The 17,443-nt window shown below is 52.0% G+C and overlaps 1 protein-coding gene across 1 annotated transcript; it reads left to right on the forward strand.

The window, feature by feature from the left end:
• Nucleotides 1–4,182: 4,182 nt before the first annotated feature.
• URAD (ureidoimidazoline (2-oxo-4-hydroxy-4-carboxy-5-) decarboxylase) lies at nt 4,183–12,734 on the forward strand. The gene is given in 3 exon segments (XM_027116611.1): nt 4,183–4,355; nt 4,358–4,433; nt 11,675–12,734. Coding segments are annotated over 3 exon segments (522 nt in total). The 5' UTR covers nt 4,183–4,256; the 3' UTR covers nt 12,022–12,734.
• Nucleotides 12,735–17,443: the final 4,709 nt, after the last annotated feature.

Consider the following 17,443-nt stretch of genomic DNA (forward strand, 5'->3'; position numbering starts at 1 on the left):
ATCCACGGAGACACTAAATGCAGGCCTGACCCGTCACCCACGCTGGCCACCTCCTCACCATCTTACCGTCCACTTCGGCCCTCTGGCCTCCTTCTGCCAGGACTTCATCTTGCTTAGCTCAGTCCTCAGCCAATGAAATGAGTCTGGTAACAGCAAGATCACACGAGTTCCAGCTCCCAATTTGCTTCAAATTAAAAATGCATGTCTAGGGACTTCCCTGGTGGCGCAGTGGTTAAGAATCCGCCCGCCAATGCAGGGGACACAGGTTCGAGCCCTGGTCCGGGAAGATCCCACATGCCGCGGAGCAACTAAGCCCGTGCGCCACAACTACTGAGCCTGAGCTCTAGAGCCCACGAGCCACAGCAACTGAGCCCACGTGCCACAACTACTGAAGCCCGCAGCACTTAGAGCCTGTGCTCTGCAACAAGAAGCCTGCACACTGCAACTAGAGGAAGTCCACGCACAGCAGCGAAGACACAACACAGCCAAAAATAGATAAATTCATGAATTAGTTTTAAAAATGCACGTGTAGGAAAGCAATTTGCCTTCCTGGTATCTTATTGAGGAAACTTCTGCATAAGCTCTGCTTGTGAAAAGTTAAGGGCTATAGTTGAAGGGAGCAGATACTTGAAATGTTTCAACTAAAAAGTAAATAAAAATTTGACTGTGCCTATTTAAGAATTTTCTCGATGTACTGCTAAAGGTCTCTTAAAAGAAAAATTATAATGAAGTCTGATATAATATATTCAGCAGCCAAAACATAAGAATCATAGTTTGTATGGTTAAACACAAATTACGAGGCTACAACTCTATATCAATTAACGTAAGAAAACAATAGCTTTATCGATGCATGGTTCATATGCCATACAATTTGCCTGTTGATAGTGTACGATTCAGTAACTTAACTCTTTGCCTGGTTTGTTGGATGGAAATTGCCTGACCTCTGACCACCTTACATTTCTTTGATTTGACTGGCGAAGAGTCAAACAGGGTTAATTGAGCCCCAGACTGCTTCAGTGGCCTGGCTCGCCAGGTTCCGCATCAGGAATTTTTAGTTAGGTTCTTTTTTCTGGATGTTGCTTCTATATCCAGGACTATTTAATACCTTAACCTTCTGTGTCTTAAAGGTTCCTCTGTTAGTAGTGGGCTATTTGGAGTTCCTACTGTTATGCAATAGATAACACAGAATAAAAGGTTAGGCTCCTGGTCTCCTGTCAGTGGCAAGGCCCTTCCCACCGTGATATCAGCATTTCCATGAGCAGAGGAGTTTCCACTTGCAAATGCAGATGTCTATCTCTCCTGCAGCTCTCAGAGGAACTGAGAACCGCCAGGCTCCAGGCCCAGGCTGGAGCGCCTTGGGTGAGGGAGACCGTCCACATGCAGAATAAGAGGAGAAGGTAGGTAAGGGTCGCACAAAGAGGGAGGGGACGCAGAGCCGTGGAGCCGGGACCCCTTCTCCCTCGGTTTCTGCTCTGTCTTCCGTTCCCGCTCATCTACTCATCCGAGAGCCCGGGACCAGGGAGGGAATAAGGCTGAGGGGGAGGGGCTAGACAGACCTCGCCTTCTCTTCCCCACGGTTCTGTTCTGAACTGCGATGCTGCGTGGTCAGCGCTGGAATGAACCGAGGCTGAGGGAGCTGGTGGAGGGAGAAGGGGAAGAAGTGGATATTGGCTGTTCACTGGGTCTGCGGAAACCTGCAGGGATGGGAAAGGGCTGTGTTGACTCTGGTGGCAGAAGGGAGAACAGAAGAACACTCTGTAGCTGGTCCATTGCAGAGATTGTGCACAATATTGGCCAACACCTCTGCAGTGTTTTGTAACGGGAGCACTTTGGTACGTTAATTCACTTCATCTCTGCAAAAATCGCATGAGGTCAATACTCTTTTGAGCCCCGTTTTACAGACAAAGAAATTGAGGTGCAGAAAAGTTCGATAACTTGACAAATGCCAGTGGGTCGGTGGCAGAGCCTGGACCTGCGCTCTCCCGGGTCCATGTCCTCCACACTGGGTTCTTTGCCCGAAACTGCAAACACACTACAGGATCCAGCGTGTTTTCACATACCTATGTGAGGTATACGATGTGCAAGGGTTAATCTGATATCTATACCTTTTTTTCATATTTGAAGACGTGGCCTGTAGTGGTGGTACTTCTGGCCCCAGATTCATCCCCTTTGAAAAGCAAATTTCATCAACTTCTTTTCTGTCAGTCCTTCAATCATGACCCTTTGGCCCAGGCAGTCAGGGTGAGACCTGGGATGGGAAACGTCACAGAGTTAGGACAAAATCTGTGGCTACTGGTAGATTGTCACCTGCCTCTCACAGACTGTGCGGCCAATGTGACTGATTCATTAATGCTAATGTGGTTGCCCTCTCATTGAATTTTTTTTCTTTTTTTTTTAATTGGAGTATAATTGCTTCACAATGGTGTTAGTTTCTGCTTTATAACACAGTGAATCAGCTATACGTATACATACATCCCCATGTCCCCTCCCTCTTGCGTCTCCCTCCCACCCTCCCTATCCCACCCCTCTAGGTGGTCACAAAGCACTGAGCTGATCTCCCTGTGCTATGCGGCTGCTTCCCACTAGCTATCTATTTTACATTTGGTAGTGTATATATGCCCATGTCACTCTCTCACTTCGTCCCAGCTTACCCTTCCCCCTCCCCGTGTCCTCAAGTCCATTCTCTACGTCTGCGTCTTTATTCCTGTCCTGCCCCTAGTTTCTTCAGAACCATTTTTTTAAAGATTCCATATATATGTGTTAGCATACAGTATTTGTTTTTCTCTTTCTGACTTACCTCACTCTGTATGAGAGTCTCTAGGTCCATCCACCTCACTACAAATAACTCAGTTTCGTTTCTTTTTATGGCTGAGTAATATTCCATTGTATATATGTACCACATCTTCTTTATCCATTCACCTGTCGATGGACACTTAGGTTGCTTCCATGTCCTGACTATTGTAAATCCGCTCATTGAATTTTGATTCAGATGAAAGCCAATGTGGAGTTAGCATGACTTTTGGAAATATGTTTGCATTTTCAGTTCTACAGGGAAATAGCAGCAGTTATCTTTATATTTTAAAATTCTGACCCCTCCTTTCCTTTGACTTTATCTTCCACAGTATTTTTTTAATTTTATTTTTTTAATTGAAGTGTAGTTAATTTACAATGTTGTGTTAGTTTCAGGTGTACAGCAAAGTTATTCAGTTATATGTATATATGTATATTCTTTTTCATATTCTTTTCCATGATGGTTTGTCACAGGATATTGAATATAGTTCCCTGTGCTCTACAGTAGGACCTTGTTGTTTATCCCATTCTATATATAATAGTTTACATCTTCTGACCCCAAACACCCAGTTTTTCCTTCCTCCACCCCCTGCCCCTTGGCAACCACAAATATCTATGTTCTCTATGTCTTCTTCCACAGGATTTTTGTTTTGAGTATACATAAAAGGTATCAGGGTGAGAAATTTAATCTATGTGGTCATCTGGTCAACTAATTCACCCCATGGTGTTTATTACATGCCTCCTGAGGTCTCGGTTCTTGGCACCCAGGACACAAGCAAACCAGACACACTGTCTCCAGGCTCATAGAATTCACTGTGGCTGAGAGGCGATACGAAAATAAATAGAATAAGCAAGGGGATTTCAGATAAGGATAGATATATTCAGGAAGAAAATAACACATAACGGTGTCTGGGCGACAACTGAGAATGGGGCAGAATGATTCCTTAGACACTGCTTCTTGTTGAGTGAGAGTTTATTAGATACTTATTGTGTGCAGCATTTGAAATGCAGAGAAAGAGTAAAACATACTACCTGTTCTCCACAGCAGTAGCAACAAGACGGGACATGGAATTTCAAGCAGGTCGACTTGTGACCTGCCTGGGTTACCAGGGAAAACTTCCCTGGGACAACATTGACATGAAAATGCTAATGGCACAAAAAGTCTATCGAGCTTGAGTGCTGAGTGAATATGGCCCCTGCCGGCTTAGATGGTGGGAAGAGTTTGGTTGGATAGCCCTACCCCTTTGCAAGACCTCTGCTCCCTGGATTAGACCTTAAGCCTGTGTCTGTTGATTGCACAAGTACTCTGGATCAGCTTCTCCCAGAGGCATTTAAAACATGCCAAGCTAGTGTTGCATAAAAAACAAGCCTATGCATTCAGCAAATATAACTCGGCGAGCAGAGACGCGCCTCTCACTCACCCGGAGGGGAGCCCAGGTCCTGCTGCCGCCAGTGGAACACAGGCGATGGACATTGAGAAGGTCAACTCCATGGACTTTGGAGAATTTGTGGATGTGTTTGGGAGTGTCATGGAGAGATGTCCTCTGATTGCCCCCGCCGTGTTCGGTCCCAGCGCCCGTTCTCTGACTTGGAAGATTTAGATCAGCACTTTTTTGCCTTTACTGATGCTCTTCCACAGTCAGGTAAGGCTTTGGTGTTAGACACTGAGATTCTCAACAGAGGGATTTCAGATACGCTTATCAAAAAAAATTGGGGGGGGGGCGGTCATGTGGCATTTTTTTAGTTTTTAATTTAAAATTTTTTAATAGTTTTTAAAGGTTACTTTCCATTTAATTATCACAGAATATTGACTGTGTTCCCCGTGTGGTACACTACATCCTTGATCCTATCTTACCCCCAATAGTTTGTACCTCCCCCCTCCCCCATATCCCCCCCACAATGGTAACCACTAGTTTGTTCTCTGACCTGTGAGTCTGTTTCTTTTTTGTTATCAAACTAATTTCAGATATTTGAGCCCAGCTGCTTATCACTGGCATATATATTTAGCTCTCTTTGCTGTAAGGGTCAGTAAGTTCCTTCGGACTCTGTGAATGAGAATCAAGTCTTCGCCGTGTTAAGCGGAAACTGGAGCGAAAGAACGTTCGTTGGCTCAGGGAACATGGCTGTTAAATACTAGAGCTACGGGGTTACCAGGAAAGAGGGACAGGCAGTGGTCTCCTCAGGCCTCCCAGTGGCTCAGGGGCCAAAGGTCAGGCTGGGGGCCCACCCTCTCGGCCGTGTGTTCGCTTTGGGAATGTCCTGTATGCAACAGAGAAGACAGCTCCGTATCAGACTATCTCAGCAGTCCAGGGGAAAGAGCAAACGGCTGACATTTTTACCAGAAAGGGCCGGTTTGGACCAGATGGCGGAGGAAAGTAAACTGCCTCAGACCAGCAACTCCCTGGGGGAGTGAGGGGGGAAAAGACAATAAATCTGAAGGACTCCCTCTGCAGAAAGGGAAAGACATTGCTGATGTCCTTTGGGTAGAGAGAGAAAAGGAGGCACTCGTGGGTGTGGAGTGGGGAGATGAGGAAGTTTAGGGTCAGGCCAACCCCAGGTGACGCAGAAGGGCACACGGCCTCGTTCAGAGGCCGGATGTTAGGAGCCAGGGCTGCCTCCTGGGCTGTCTTCACGGTCCTTGGAGAAACCTGGATGGGCTGAGGGGACCTCGAGGGGATGGGCTGCCTTCACAGAGGGGCTTCCACAGGGATCTGGGCTGAGAGAGAAGCAATGTCTCTTCTTTTCCAAACACTCCTCACCTGTGCGCCCAGGGCTTGGACACCCGGCGTGGTTTCTAGTTGTCAGGGGATTCTCCCAAATAAGGAACTCATTTTAATTCACTGTAGGCACATATAGGATGAGGGGAGGCTAGGGGGATAAAATCAAGCTGACAGGAACGTGGGCGCCCTGTTGATCCTCACCCACTTCTCAGGGCCTCTCCGAAGCCGAACCCTCAGCTGCCCCATTGGCCTCAGACACTAGGGAACCTCTGGATCCTGACCAGTGTCAGAATCCCACACCTCCCCGAGGAGAGGATGTTGGGACTTGATAAAGGTTTGCTGAGTGAATGAATGAAATTGTTCCTAAGAGGATTTCGAAAGATGATCAATCTTGGTATTACCCCTTCCCCACACATTTTAACTGGGGTGACTTTAGTGGCAGGTCAGTGGGACAAAATAACTGGAGGGAGTTTGGACCACCTGGGTGTGTGTTTGCGTCTACACCTGACACAGGTCTTTGGTGGGACCTCCCTGCTGGTCCAGCCGCTTCTCAGCCCGAGGCTGGCGTCCCCACTTGCCTCAGGCAGCTGGGAGCACAGTCTGTCTCTAATCACCTTGCCCCGTATCTAATCACCTTCATGGCATTAGAGAGATGACACTAGCGGTAGAAATAATAATAACAACCACTAAAATGCATTTAACCCTTACTCTTGCTGTTTCAGTCACCTTTCCAAACACCTCGCATTTAACTCATTTAATTATCATTATCATTTGATTATCATTATTATCCCCCTTTTACAGATAAGAAAACTCAGGCACAGAGAGATTAAGTAACTTGATCAAGGACACAGCTAGAAAGTGGCAGAACTGGGATTCAAACCCTGACACTCAACCCAACAGCTTTTGAAGGATTTTCCAGAGAATCAAAAGCAAAATCTAGAAACAGTTTCTAGGGGTTGTATTTATTCATTCACTGATTTATTCAATTAACATTAATGCTTGATGTCCCAGACTTTTTTATGCTTTTTACTTTTTATCGCTTTTTACTTTTTATCCTTTTTTTTCCCCAGCCCCCGGCCACGCTGCGAGGCTTGTGGGATCCCAGTTCCCCAACCGGGGATTGAACCGCGGCCATGGCAGCGAAAGCGCCAAATGCTAACCACTAGAACACCAGGACTCTCTGGTGTTTTAAATAATCAAGCAAAATGGGATTCACTGCATAGTCTAGCTTTACTCCTGGAATAGTAAGCAACAAACTGGGTGTAATAGAGTCTTTGCATCCTAAAACTAAAAGGGACCTTAAAGAGATATTCAGGATATGATGATCTAACTGGTCAGGGACTTGTTTTAGATGATCCAAGAGAACCCTCTACCATTAAAAGAAAACTGGAAATCCTGTTTCTAGAGGAAGCTAAGGTCGACAGTCCATTTAGGAGACGCTATGATGATTATTGACCAGTAGGTGGCAGTCCAGGACTAATATTTAGCTCCAGCACTGCTTGGCAAAGTACCCTTTCAAGCCAATCAATTCCTGATTCCCAAGCCAGAGGAATGGCATAGTAAAGGGAAGAAAGTACACACACACACACACACACACACACACACACACACACGCGCGCGCGCGCGCACACACGGCTAACGACGAACCGATGCAATACTGATTTGTGTTAAAAATCAAAGAGCAAATAACACTCTCATAACAGAGTTAATCATGCACCTCTTGGTGGCATTTCAGAATTGCAGTAATGCCATCATTCGTTATTTAATACTTATTTCAGAACACAGGTGTTGGAAGAATCAAAGAGTCGGGTACTAATAATTTCCTTAAATGTAGGCTATAAGGTATTTAGATGAGGCTATCAAAATGTGTTTGTTCGGTCAAAGAATACGTAACGCTCCTTCCCCAGAGTGATGTGTCAGTCAGTAAACACTTACTGAACGCCTGCTACGCCCGAGGAATTGTCGCAGGCATTGGGGATAGAGCCTTGAACAAGACAAGTCCCCGCCTTCAGTGAGCTTACATTCTAGTGAAGTGACACAGGATTAACATAAATTAACAAGATCATTTCAATTCTAGAAACTATTAGAAGAAAATTTGTAATAGGGTGGAAAATGTGTAATAAAAGAGGTCTTTCTTAGGAAGTGATATCTGAGTTTAAAACCAAAAGTTGAGAGGGAAGCTGTGGAAGATTTAGGACAAGGCCACCCTAACACAAGGAACTTGAGACTTTTGACATTTGGGGGGCACGGAAAGACCACGGTGGTTGGAGAATGGTGGAGAGTGGAGGGACAGGAGGAAAGAGGGGTCAGGCAGAGGGACTGCGGTAGCAGTAAAAGTGAGAGGTGATGGTCGGGTGAACTAGGGTTGGAGCAGGAGAGATGAAGAGATGTGGCTGGATTCTCAGGATAGATTTTAGTTAGAGCCAACAGGTGTTTTTGATGGATTTGTTGGAGGAAGGTAGGTCAGAAACAAAGAGAAATTAAGGATAAGTCCTCCGTTTTTAATCTGAGCAACTGAGTGGGTGGTGCTCTGTTTTCTACAATTAGAGGTTTGGAATTGAGAGGACAGGATGGAGGATGGGAGGTTGGTAGGTCTGAGATGCCTAGTCATCACCCAGATTAAAATATTGAGTGTCCAGTTGGCTCATAACAAAGGGACTCAGTGGAAAGCTGTGGACTAGACTAGATCTGGGTGTCGTGAGAGAACTGATGGCAGTTAAAGCTATGGGACTAGATGAGAACACCTGGGGCATCCGTGTGAATGCAGAAGGGAAGAGATGTGAGTACTGAGTCCTGGGGTACTTCGGTGTTAGTGCTCTGGCAGAGCAAGGACCAGTGACGAGAGTAGGTAAGCGATGGTCATCTTGCAAGGAGAGAGGGCCAACCACGTGACATGCTCCCAAGAGGCTGAGAGAGAAGAGGACAGAGCGCTGGTCACTGGCCTATGCAAGCCGTCCATCATCTGTGACCTGATGAGTACAGATTGGTTGGTGGGTGGGGCTGGAAGCTTGGTGGGGTGAGAGGAGGCGAGGAAGTGGAGATGCTGAGGAGACAGTTCCTTCAAGGAGTTTTGCTGTAAGAAAGAGCAGAGACGCAGGGAGGAACTAGAGGAACAACGGGGAATCAAGGGAGGGTCTTCCTTTTGTTTACGGAGTGAGTGGCTCTAGGGAGTGTTTGTGTGCTGATCGGGACAAGGCAGTGGTGGGACTGATGTTTGAAATTGTAACCTTTGAGACGGAAGGAGGGGCTGGCTCCAAGAACACAAGTGGAGCGATTGGTCCAGACGACCCACTGCACCAGGAGGGAGAACACACCAGTTGGTACAGTGTGGGGATCCTGGCGGACCGTGATAGGCTTCCAGGCCAACCACCTACGCTTCAGTGGCCACCACTGTCTGCCCTGCTCTCTCCTGTTGAAGCGAGGAGTGTCCGCTCTGTGCCGGGAACTCTTCGAGGTGCAAAGATTCATGGTGTGTGGTCACAGCAAATAGCGCACGTCCACACCTGCATCTCCAGACGTGGCACGCCAATGGCAGAGGCAGTACCGTCTCAGACTTTAGGAGGGACCGAAGAAAAGGCAGCACTGAGAGGCCGTGAAGCACGGGCCACTGACCAAACCCGGCTAGGCGTAGGCTTTCCAGGTGGAAGGGCCACAGGACTGAGGCAGCGAGGTGGCAAGTGCCCAGGTGAGGTCTCCAGCCTCCTACTAGGGTTTAAGGCCACGGCTGGGAGTGCCTGGGGGATGCAGCGCTGGGAGGGAACCAGGGCTGTGCCGCAGGCCAGTGCCCTCCTGGGCAGGACTCAGGGGTCAGTGATTTGGGGCAGTAAAGATGGAGTCTTTGGCTGAATGAGGTCAGGTTCTATTTCTGCAGAGCTACCACTCCCTGCCTGACTCCCACCATCTCCTTTTGTCTGCAGCTGAGGGCTGTGTGTCTGTCTGTCTGTCTGTAAATCCTCTTTTCTAGTCTCTTTATTTCTCTTGGCTTCGTCTTCTCAGCCTCCTTTCTTTCCTCTCCCCCTCTTCTCCCTCAAACAGTGGAAAACACATGCTTAATCCTGGGCAAACATTAACCCCAGGTGACGTTTTCAAGAGGGGAGACAAGCCCAGCCGAGTGAGAAGCGGGGTGCCAGGGCCGGGGTGCTGGCGGCCCTGCCCCACGCTGGAAAGGAGGGTCTGGTAGGGGCGGCCAGGGGACAGACCCCACCCCTGCCGGGCCCTCCGGTGGATAACCGCATCCTCCACGCTGGAGCTGGGCCTCTGCAGAGTAAGAAACGAGGAAGGGAAGCCGAGAGAGGGAGGCCTGTGAGAAGGCGGGGTCTCGGGCCCCTCACCTCCTCACCTCCTCACCTCGAGGCGTCTTTGAAAATCTGAATAAGTAAGGAGGAGGCGCGGGGCGGGCCTGCGGTTCCGGCCTAGGAGCCGCCCAGGACTCGCCTGCCCAGGACCCCGCCGCCGCCCATTTTCGCGGTCCCGGCTGGGTGGGTTCGGATCGGATTCGGGTGCCGCTTGGCCTCAGGCCTGGGAAGCCGCCCGGCACAGCCACCTCCCGGCCCAGGGCTGGGGGCCCCCCAGGCAGGGAATTTATCACCTACAGTTTCGCACCCCCCCCATCCGCCGGACGTGGGAAGCAACCACTTCACCTTTGCAGTGCCCGAGGGACAGGGCCCAGGAGAGGGGTTCTAAAACGGTGGTGTTACAGAGATGGGATTATTGGTGACATGAGTTTCGTTTTCAACTCCCCTTAACCTCGAAGGGGCAGCCAGTGCCCCGAAGCCAGTGGTTTTGAGCCAGGATGCTGGGCGGGCAGCTCCTGGCTCAGTGACCTTGGAAAGGTCACCTACCCCTTTCCGAGTCTCCCTTGAATCCTCTCTTCAGTGTAGATGTTCCCCCCCCGGTTCTCCCGCCTCTCAGGACATTGGCCCACGATTAGACGGTACAATCCCAATCATCCTTTACCTGTGCAGAAACTGTAAGATTTGAGCAGGGGAAGTTTATACCGTAATTAAAGGGAGGGTTAATGATCTCCCTTTCTAGTGGAGCCCCAAGCCTGTCCCTAGCCCCAGGGTCAGATGCTTCCAGCCACATGGCAGCCCAGTTACACTGAGTTTACTAGGCCACATAATATGGCTGTTTATTGAACATTTGCTAGCATTAGGTGCTGTTTGGGTAAATGAATTGTCTCTAATCCTCACCGCTACTCAGCAAGTTAGGTGTCATCAGCTCCCCTGTACAGATCCGGCTCCCTGCTTACCATATCTGAAACCTTGCCCAGCCCCCACAATTCTAATTCTGTCTTTAGAGAGCTAAGCAAAATGATTGACCGGGGCTCAGGAAAACCCCGCTGGATTAGGACTTGAAATCCCAGGTATCACACCAGGGGTTTCCAGTTTTAGGCCAATGTTAGGAGAAGCTGTCTTCCGAGGAAATGTTATTCTCTGAAAGCTCTTTGAGATTTACAGTGGGAGAAGGGAAATGAGCCTCAGAAATGGTGTGTGGTGAGTGGGTGCTATTTTCCTAAAAGGAGGAAAGCCCCTTTCATTCAAAGGGCCGTAGAATTCGGCTGGAAATGGGTTTCTTTGCAGTTAATCCTCTGCAAAGCTCTTTGGATGCCTGATTCCAGAATCCCAGAACTCACACTTAGGGTCACAATTCCTGGGCATTTATTCGCCAAGCCCCACGAACGTTACTCCCATGGACCGTCCCCGCCCTTCTCCTTTGGAACAGAGCGAAACCCATTCCGTGGCTTTGGCAGGAAGTCTTCAGGCCCTTGTGTCCGGCCCTCTGCGACATCAAAGCCCCCCTGAGAGCAAAGGACTTTGAAAAGATACGAAACGCTCGGGCTCCCTTATCGCGTCCCTGCTCCCTCCCGAGCAAGTCGTAAATTCCGAGCCTCTGCGGCCTCTCCCCAACGCTCTTCTCGCTCCAAGGTCTCAAAGGACAAACTTGTCACTTACCGCCCCGCCCCTGGGTCCTGGCCGAGGCCGATTGAAGCGGGGATGGAGGGGCGCGAGGTTTGGGATGGGTTGGAGGGACGGGTGCGGGGGGCGCCCCGAGCCTCCTGACACCCCTAGTTGCCCCTCCTCACGTCCTGGGACCCTGCTTCCCTCGGAAACCCCTCGGGGCGCGGTACCGCGCTCCCGCCGCGTGTCTGTGCTTCTCCGCAGGCCAGGAGGGCGTCCTGCGCTGCCACCCGGACCTGGCGGGCCGCGAGCTGCAGCGGGGCGAGCTCAGCGCCGAGTCGCAGCGGGAGCAGAGCGCCGCGGGCCTCACGAGCCTGGGCGCGGCCGAGCGGCTCTGGCTGGCCGAGCTCAACGCTCAGTACCGCGCGCGCTCCGGCTTCCCCTTTGCGCTCGCCGCGCGCCTCAGCAACCGGGCGGCGGTGCCCCGCGAGCGGGCGCGCCGGCTGCACTGCCCACCCGCGCAGGAGCTGAACACCCCACTGGGCGAGGTGAAGAAGATGGGCCGCCGGCGTCTCGCCGACCTCCTCGGGAGCCAAGCCGCCGAGTCGTAGCGGCCGCGCCAGCCAGCGACCCGGGACGCACGTCGTGACGCGCGAGGGCCGCGGGCGCGCGCGCTGCGCTTGGAACAGCGTCCACACCCGCGCACAAAGGCCGGGGAGAACCGAGGCAGTCTTACGAATAATAAGCCCTTTGGTCCAGCTACCCGCATGCTCACGCTTTGCCGAAATAGATAGTTGCGTGCTTTTCGGCCCCCGCTCCCCGCGCCGCTCCCGATTTATCCAGCTCCCTGCTCCAATTCTTCACTCCCTTAGCGGCCCGCTGACACCAGCTTTTGCGGATTCCAGGGCGCTAATCGAGCTCTCTCTGGCTCCCCACCCTCTCCTGCAAACCCCAGGCGCAAAGCAAAACAGACGGAAAAGGAAGCTTTTATTCCTCAGCGGTTTGTCTGTTTCTTTTTTCTTCTCCCACCTTAGTTGCTGCACGCGACATTTACATGTGAGTGGAAGCGCCTCTCTGGCTCTGGGACACGAACGGGAGCCAGAGCTGGGACAGCAAAGCGCCGGGGAAGCAGCGTGCGGGGGGACGGCGGGCAGGAGAGAGCCCCGCAGGGGCCGGTATTGCGGAGGCGCCCCGTGGAGCAGAGAAGGCTGGGAGCGGGGGCTCTCTAGGATGGACGGGCCTGAAGTTCAGGGCCAGCGGCCTCCCGTCTCTCCCGGGGGTGGGCCCAGGAGAGCTGGTTTGTCAGAGTCCTTGGAAACCATAAGTCATTAAACAATTTTTAAAATAATTGAATAACACTCATTGAGTAGTGCTGGATATCCGCACCCCCCCCCATGAAGATGGGACCCCATAGCACTGATAAAGCGGTTGATGAGGGAAGATCTGTGCCCATAGAAAGCTTTCTGGCCAAAGGAGGCCAGACTGGGCAGCTCTGCACTGGTGGCCAGAAAGTCCACTCACACAGGAGGAGCCCACCACGTTTCTCTCCCACCCCCCAGCCAGCCAGCCATTTGCACTGGAAGGTCTAACGAACCCCGACAAATACTCCGTAGGCTTCTGTTGGCAAAGGAGAAACAAGCCATACCGTCCTCCTCACCGCAGACGGGGTAAGACGTGGAGGCAGAGCTGGCCCTTTTGAAGACAAGAACCTCCATTAGTGACCAGCCCAGGTCTGAGGGACACAGCAGCAAGAAAACCTTTCCATAAAAAGTGGTGTGGCCGCACCCTTGGTTGGGGGCTGACTTCCACAGAGAGAAGCCACTGTGGTAGCACAGGGATTTTAATCACGGAAACCCACTCCCCTTTGCCATCTTACAGACGTTGCCCGCTAGTGGTGAGGGTGAAGGCCAGAGGCTGGTCAGCGTGGTAGGTAGGGGAGCCAGGAAGTGAGCTGTGACCCCACCGAACCTGTAGAACAACTCCAGGGCCTCCCCTGCCAAGGGCGGGCGTGTGCCAAAGCCTGCTCTGGATGTAGGAGCACCAGGTGCACATCACAAAGGACCTGGATGCAAAGTTGGGGCCCTTGGGCCTGGGGCTAGACGCTGACCTCCCTCCAGCCAGGGTGACTTGGGGGCTTTCCTGACACATGCGAGAAACCTGCCGCTTGGCGAAGAGGGTTTTCTGGTCCAGGATACAAGCGCCAAGGGCTGGGCCTGAGACTGAGAATAATACACTATATTGAAGGTACCTTGCCCAGCCCTGGGGTGAGTCCAGCTCTCAGACAGATGGAGCCCAAAATGCAGAGTCTGAGCTCTTTATGTGAATATGCTCAAGCTAAGATAGGTAGGGCTCCCCAAGGCAAGATTCTCAGCCGTATTTTTAGAACGAGAGGGGATGCGATCTGGCCCTCTCAAGGCACGACCTGTGTCTCCAGTTACACAGTTACCTTTCAAGAGCTCAAAGCTTGTCGGTGAAATTGTTTATTTCTGCAGGAGGGGATCCGGGTGGGGGAAGACATTAGATCCGCCCCTTCAGAGGAGCTGGGGGAGAAGGGGGAGTGCCTCTTCCAAAGCCCCGAGCGCTCGCAGCCGCGCGGGCGGGAGGGCGCGGGACGCAGACGTGGGCGCCGGCGGGGAAGACCCCGGCAAAAGCCCCCGGGGGCTGCTGCTTTCTTCTCGGTAGGAGCAGAGAGGCCAGGCCGGCCCTCCTGCAGGCGGGGTAACCTGAGGCTGCCGAGGTCTGGCAGGGCAGTTTGTTTCCTGCCACATCTTTGCTCAAACAGTGACTCGTCCTGGGCCTGTGCCGGCCTCGGAGACGTCTTCTGGTTTCCGCGCTCCGGTGCGCAGGACGCGGGAGACAAACCCCGACGAGCGGGGACCGCGACCGCGGACTCGGACCTCAGCGTGCGCGCCAGCCTGGGCGGCGGGGTGGCCCGGAGCGCGCCCAGAGATGTCGGGGGAGGGGGCGCAGAAGCGGTGGTGTGGATTCCAGGGTGAATAATTAATACTTTTACTTACTAATTCGTTATGAAAGCACGATGGCAATTCTAAGAAAAGTTGGAGAGCAAGGAGCTGATTTCAGCTCCTTTCAACCCCTCCACGCACGCTGCCTTCCGAGATGGGGGGCTGCTTCGCCGACTTTCACTCCCCCTTAAAATGTCCCAGGCCAGCCGGCGAGCAGGGGGCGCCCCCCCCCCCCGGCGAGCGTCCCCGCTGGGAATTCCCGAGCTCAGTCCCACTCACCTATGTTACCGGGTAACTGAATGAGGGCCTCCTTTTCGTCACCCAGACAGGTACGCTTTAGGGTCTGGGTGTCCAAAGATGTGCACAGACACGGGTGCGGGAAGAAAGACAACCCAATTCTTGGCATAACCTTTCGTCATTTTAAATTTGACACATTGCCAGAGTTCAGCCACAGGATACGGGTTCCGATTCAAAAATAAAGACGAGCTCTTTTTCAGAAAGTATTTACTGTGGGACTGGAGTGGATGGATACCTTTGTTGGCAGTTGGAGAAAAATCTGGATGGAATCAATGGAAAACTCACCGTTCAATAAACTAATAAACCGCAGTTAGCAGGTGCCTGTGAAAGGGAGAAATAAATAGGACGCCGAAAGAAAGCAGTCAGAAGTGTCACAACAGCTGAACCTGGTTGTTCTGCGACTCTGGTGTGAGTGGCGGGGAGTTTGGGTTCCGGCAAGGAGGCCAGTTGGTTTGGGGTTTAGAAGGCAGTGTTTCTAGGGTGGCACCAGCAGCCCTGTGGTAATTTACATCTTTACAGAGTGCTCCGAGTTACAAAGAGTGCCCCTATAGTAGCTCACTTAAGGGTCGTGACTGGGACAGCTAGCTGTGTGGCCTTGGGAACGTCACCCAACCTCTCTGGGCCTCAGAGTTCTCCTTTGTAAAATGGAAGGGCTACAGACACTAAGTCCTCTGTCCCCCCTCTTGGGAGAGTAACTTCCCAATGGGCTCAGTGACTCAAGGAGAGCTGAACCTTTATCTGAGCCACCTCCTTTAGCCACGTAAAACCTGCTGCGTAGGGGCTCCTAGGAACGTATTTTCATATGACAAACAAAGGTCACTCTAAGCACGAGACATGGGGGAGTGAGTGAACAAGCGGTAACTCCACGTCAAAGCCACGTGAGACCATTTAGGTGTTGCTGGCCTGGGGGCCTCTCCTCCCCAGCATCAGGGTTTCCCTCTGGGGTGAGATCCCAAGTGCTCTGTGCTCATGCATCACACAGAAGTAGAGTGTGTTACACAGCATCCACACTGTGTCCAGAGACTGATTTTAGGGGGGGAAAGAAAAAAAAAAAGGAAGAAAATGTGCAACCGCCATGTATTCACGTAACTTTCAGCCAGTGAGCAAAACCAGATTTCTGCACCCAAATATCGGCCCCTTTCCTGAAGCTTTTTATTTTCCAAACCTCCTGGCTTTGAGGGGAGAAAAAAAAAATGTGTTCCTTGCCCTGCATGAGAAAGCTTGCTGTTTTCTCCTCTCTCCTACACCCTGAGTGTTAAAACTCTAGTCCACCAATAACCTGCCACAATTTCAGGGACTTTTCCTCTGGTAGAGAGACTCAGTTTGCTTGGGGGAAAACATTCTTGACTCCACTGGGTGGAAACACATCTGCTCCTGTGCATGAAGCCCGGACAGCTGTGGGCAGCTGCGGCCCCTCCCTGCTGTTCAGGACCAACATGTTTGGCTCCTTTGTGACCTGATGGGGCTGAGCAGGCACTGGACTCCGGGGAGGCCTACAGAAAGGACACTGTGGTGGATTTCCTTCACAGAGATGTTAGCCGAGCGGGCTGTGGCGTGGCAGGCCAGGGTGTGTTGGGGTCAAATCACCCATTATAGAGCCTTCCTTTGTGTGAGGGGGTTGCCCACTGAGTGCGATGGCCCAAGAACTCCCTGACTCCAAATTAAGTGGAGATTGAGTCGTTTTTCCACATCAGTGTAGACTGCCAAGGTGAACAATTTCATCAGACAGCACTCTCTTCCTTCTCACTCTTCCTTAACGATCCTGGGAATTCAGGTCAGTGCCGGGTGAAGGCTTCCTGTGTGGGGGAGGAGAGGCAGTCTGCAAGGGCTGCGTTATTTGGATAATTTCCTGGACCTAAAAGGGGCTTCAGAAAGTAGGCTTGCATGCTAAGGTGGATACAGACAGCCTGCCCCACCAGGGTTACAAGGGTCACGGGTGCCCCAGTTCCAGAAGCCACAAATATGGGGAAAAGCAGGGTCCCCCAAGCTGGAGCAAACACTGGGGACCTTTGAGCAGGGAGAGAGCCCTGTCAATGATCTGTGGATTCAAGGAGTGTCTCATCTGCCCGGAGGAGCAGCCCGCCCCTTCCGGTGCCTCCTGCCCCCGCCCCCCTCGGTGCCCCTGCCCTTGCCAGCGGCCGGGCTCCTGGAAGCGCCGACCCTCTCCAAGGAATGTGGAGGGGCCGCTACGCTGTCAGTAACAAAGGGACGGCCTCTTGATAACCCGGGGGGTGGCTGCCCCTGGAGTCTTCCGGACCCTTTATTTACCTGGGTCTCTTTCCCCCCACCCTCTCCTGCCCTAAATATCCTGCTCGGGCTCTGGTTCCGTGGGGTCACAGCTTCAGCCCCAGCTCAACCCCACCCCCGAGCGTCCCAAATAAGTTTGCCTCTCTCCAGAGCAATTCACTGCAGCTGCTCTGGAGACGGAGGTACGGGCTGGAACAGAGCCCTGAGCAGTGGAGTTGGGGACGACCGTCCAAGGTGGCTCTCAGCTTGGGCCAAAAGGCTCTGAGAAAGCTAACACGCTCCTTGGGTCTCCGCTGGGGGCCCTGCTGCCGGTGGCACCTGCATCCTTCCAGGCCCCCACCCCTGCACCCCGAGGCTGGAGGAGCTGCCTCCCCTCCCCCATCTAGAGCAGGTTTCCAGAGGATAGGCACGTCACAAAGAGCTGTCAGAGGCTAAGCCGTGGGGATGAAAAGACACGCTGGCTCCTTTCCCATCAGCCACCTTCCACCCCTCTCTGACTGCTCCCACCACCCTGCCCCTGCAGGGA

Source organism: Aethalodelphis obliquidens, unplaced genomic scaffold (assembly GCF_003676395.1).
Source record: "Aethalodelphis obliquidens isolate GAN/ISIS:26980383/991018 unplaced genomic scaffold, ASM367639v1 scaffold16, whole genome shotgun sequence".
Lineage (NCBI taxonomy): Eukaryota > Metazoa > Chordata > Mammalia > Artiodactyla > Delphinidae > Aethalodelphis > Aethalodelphis obliquidens.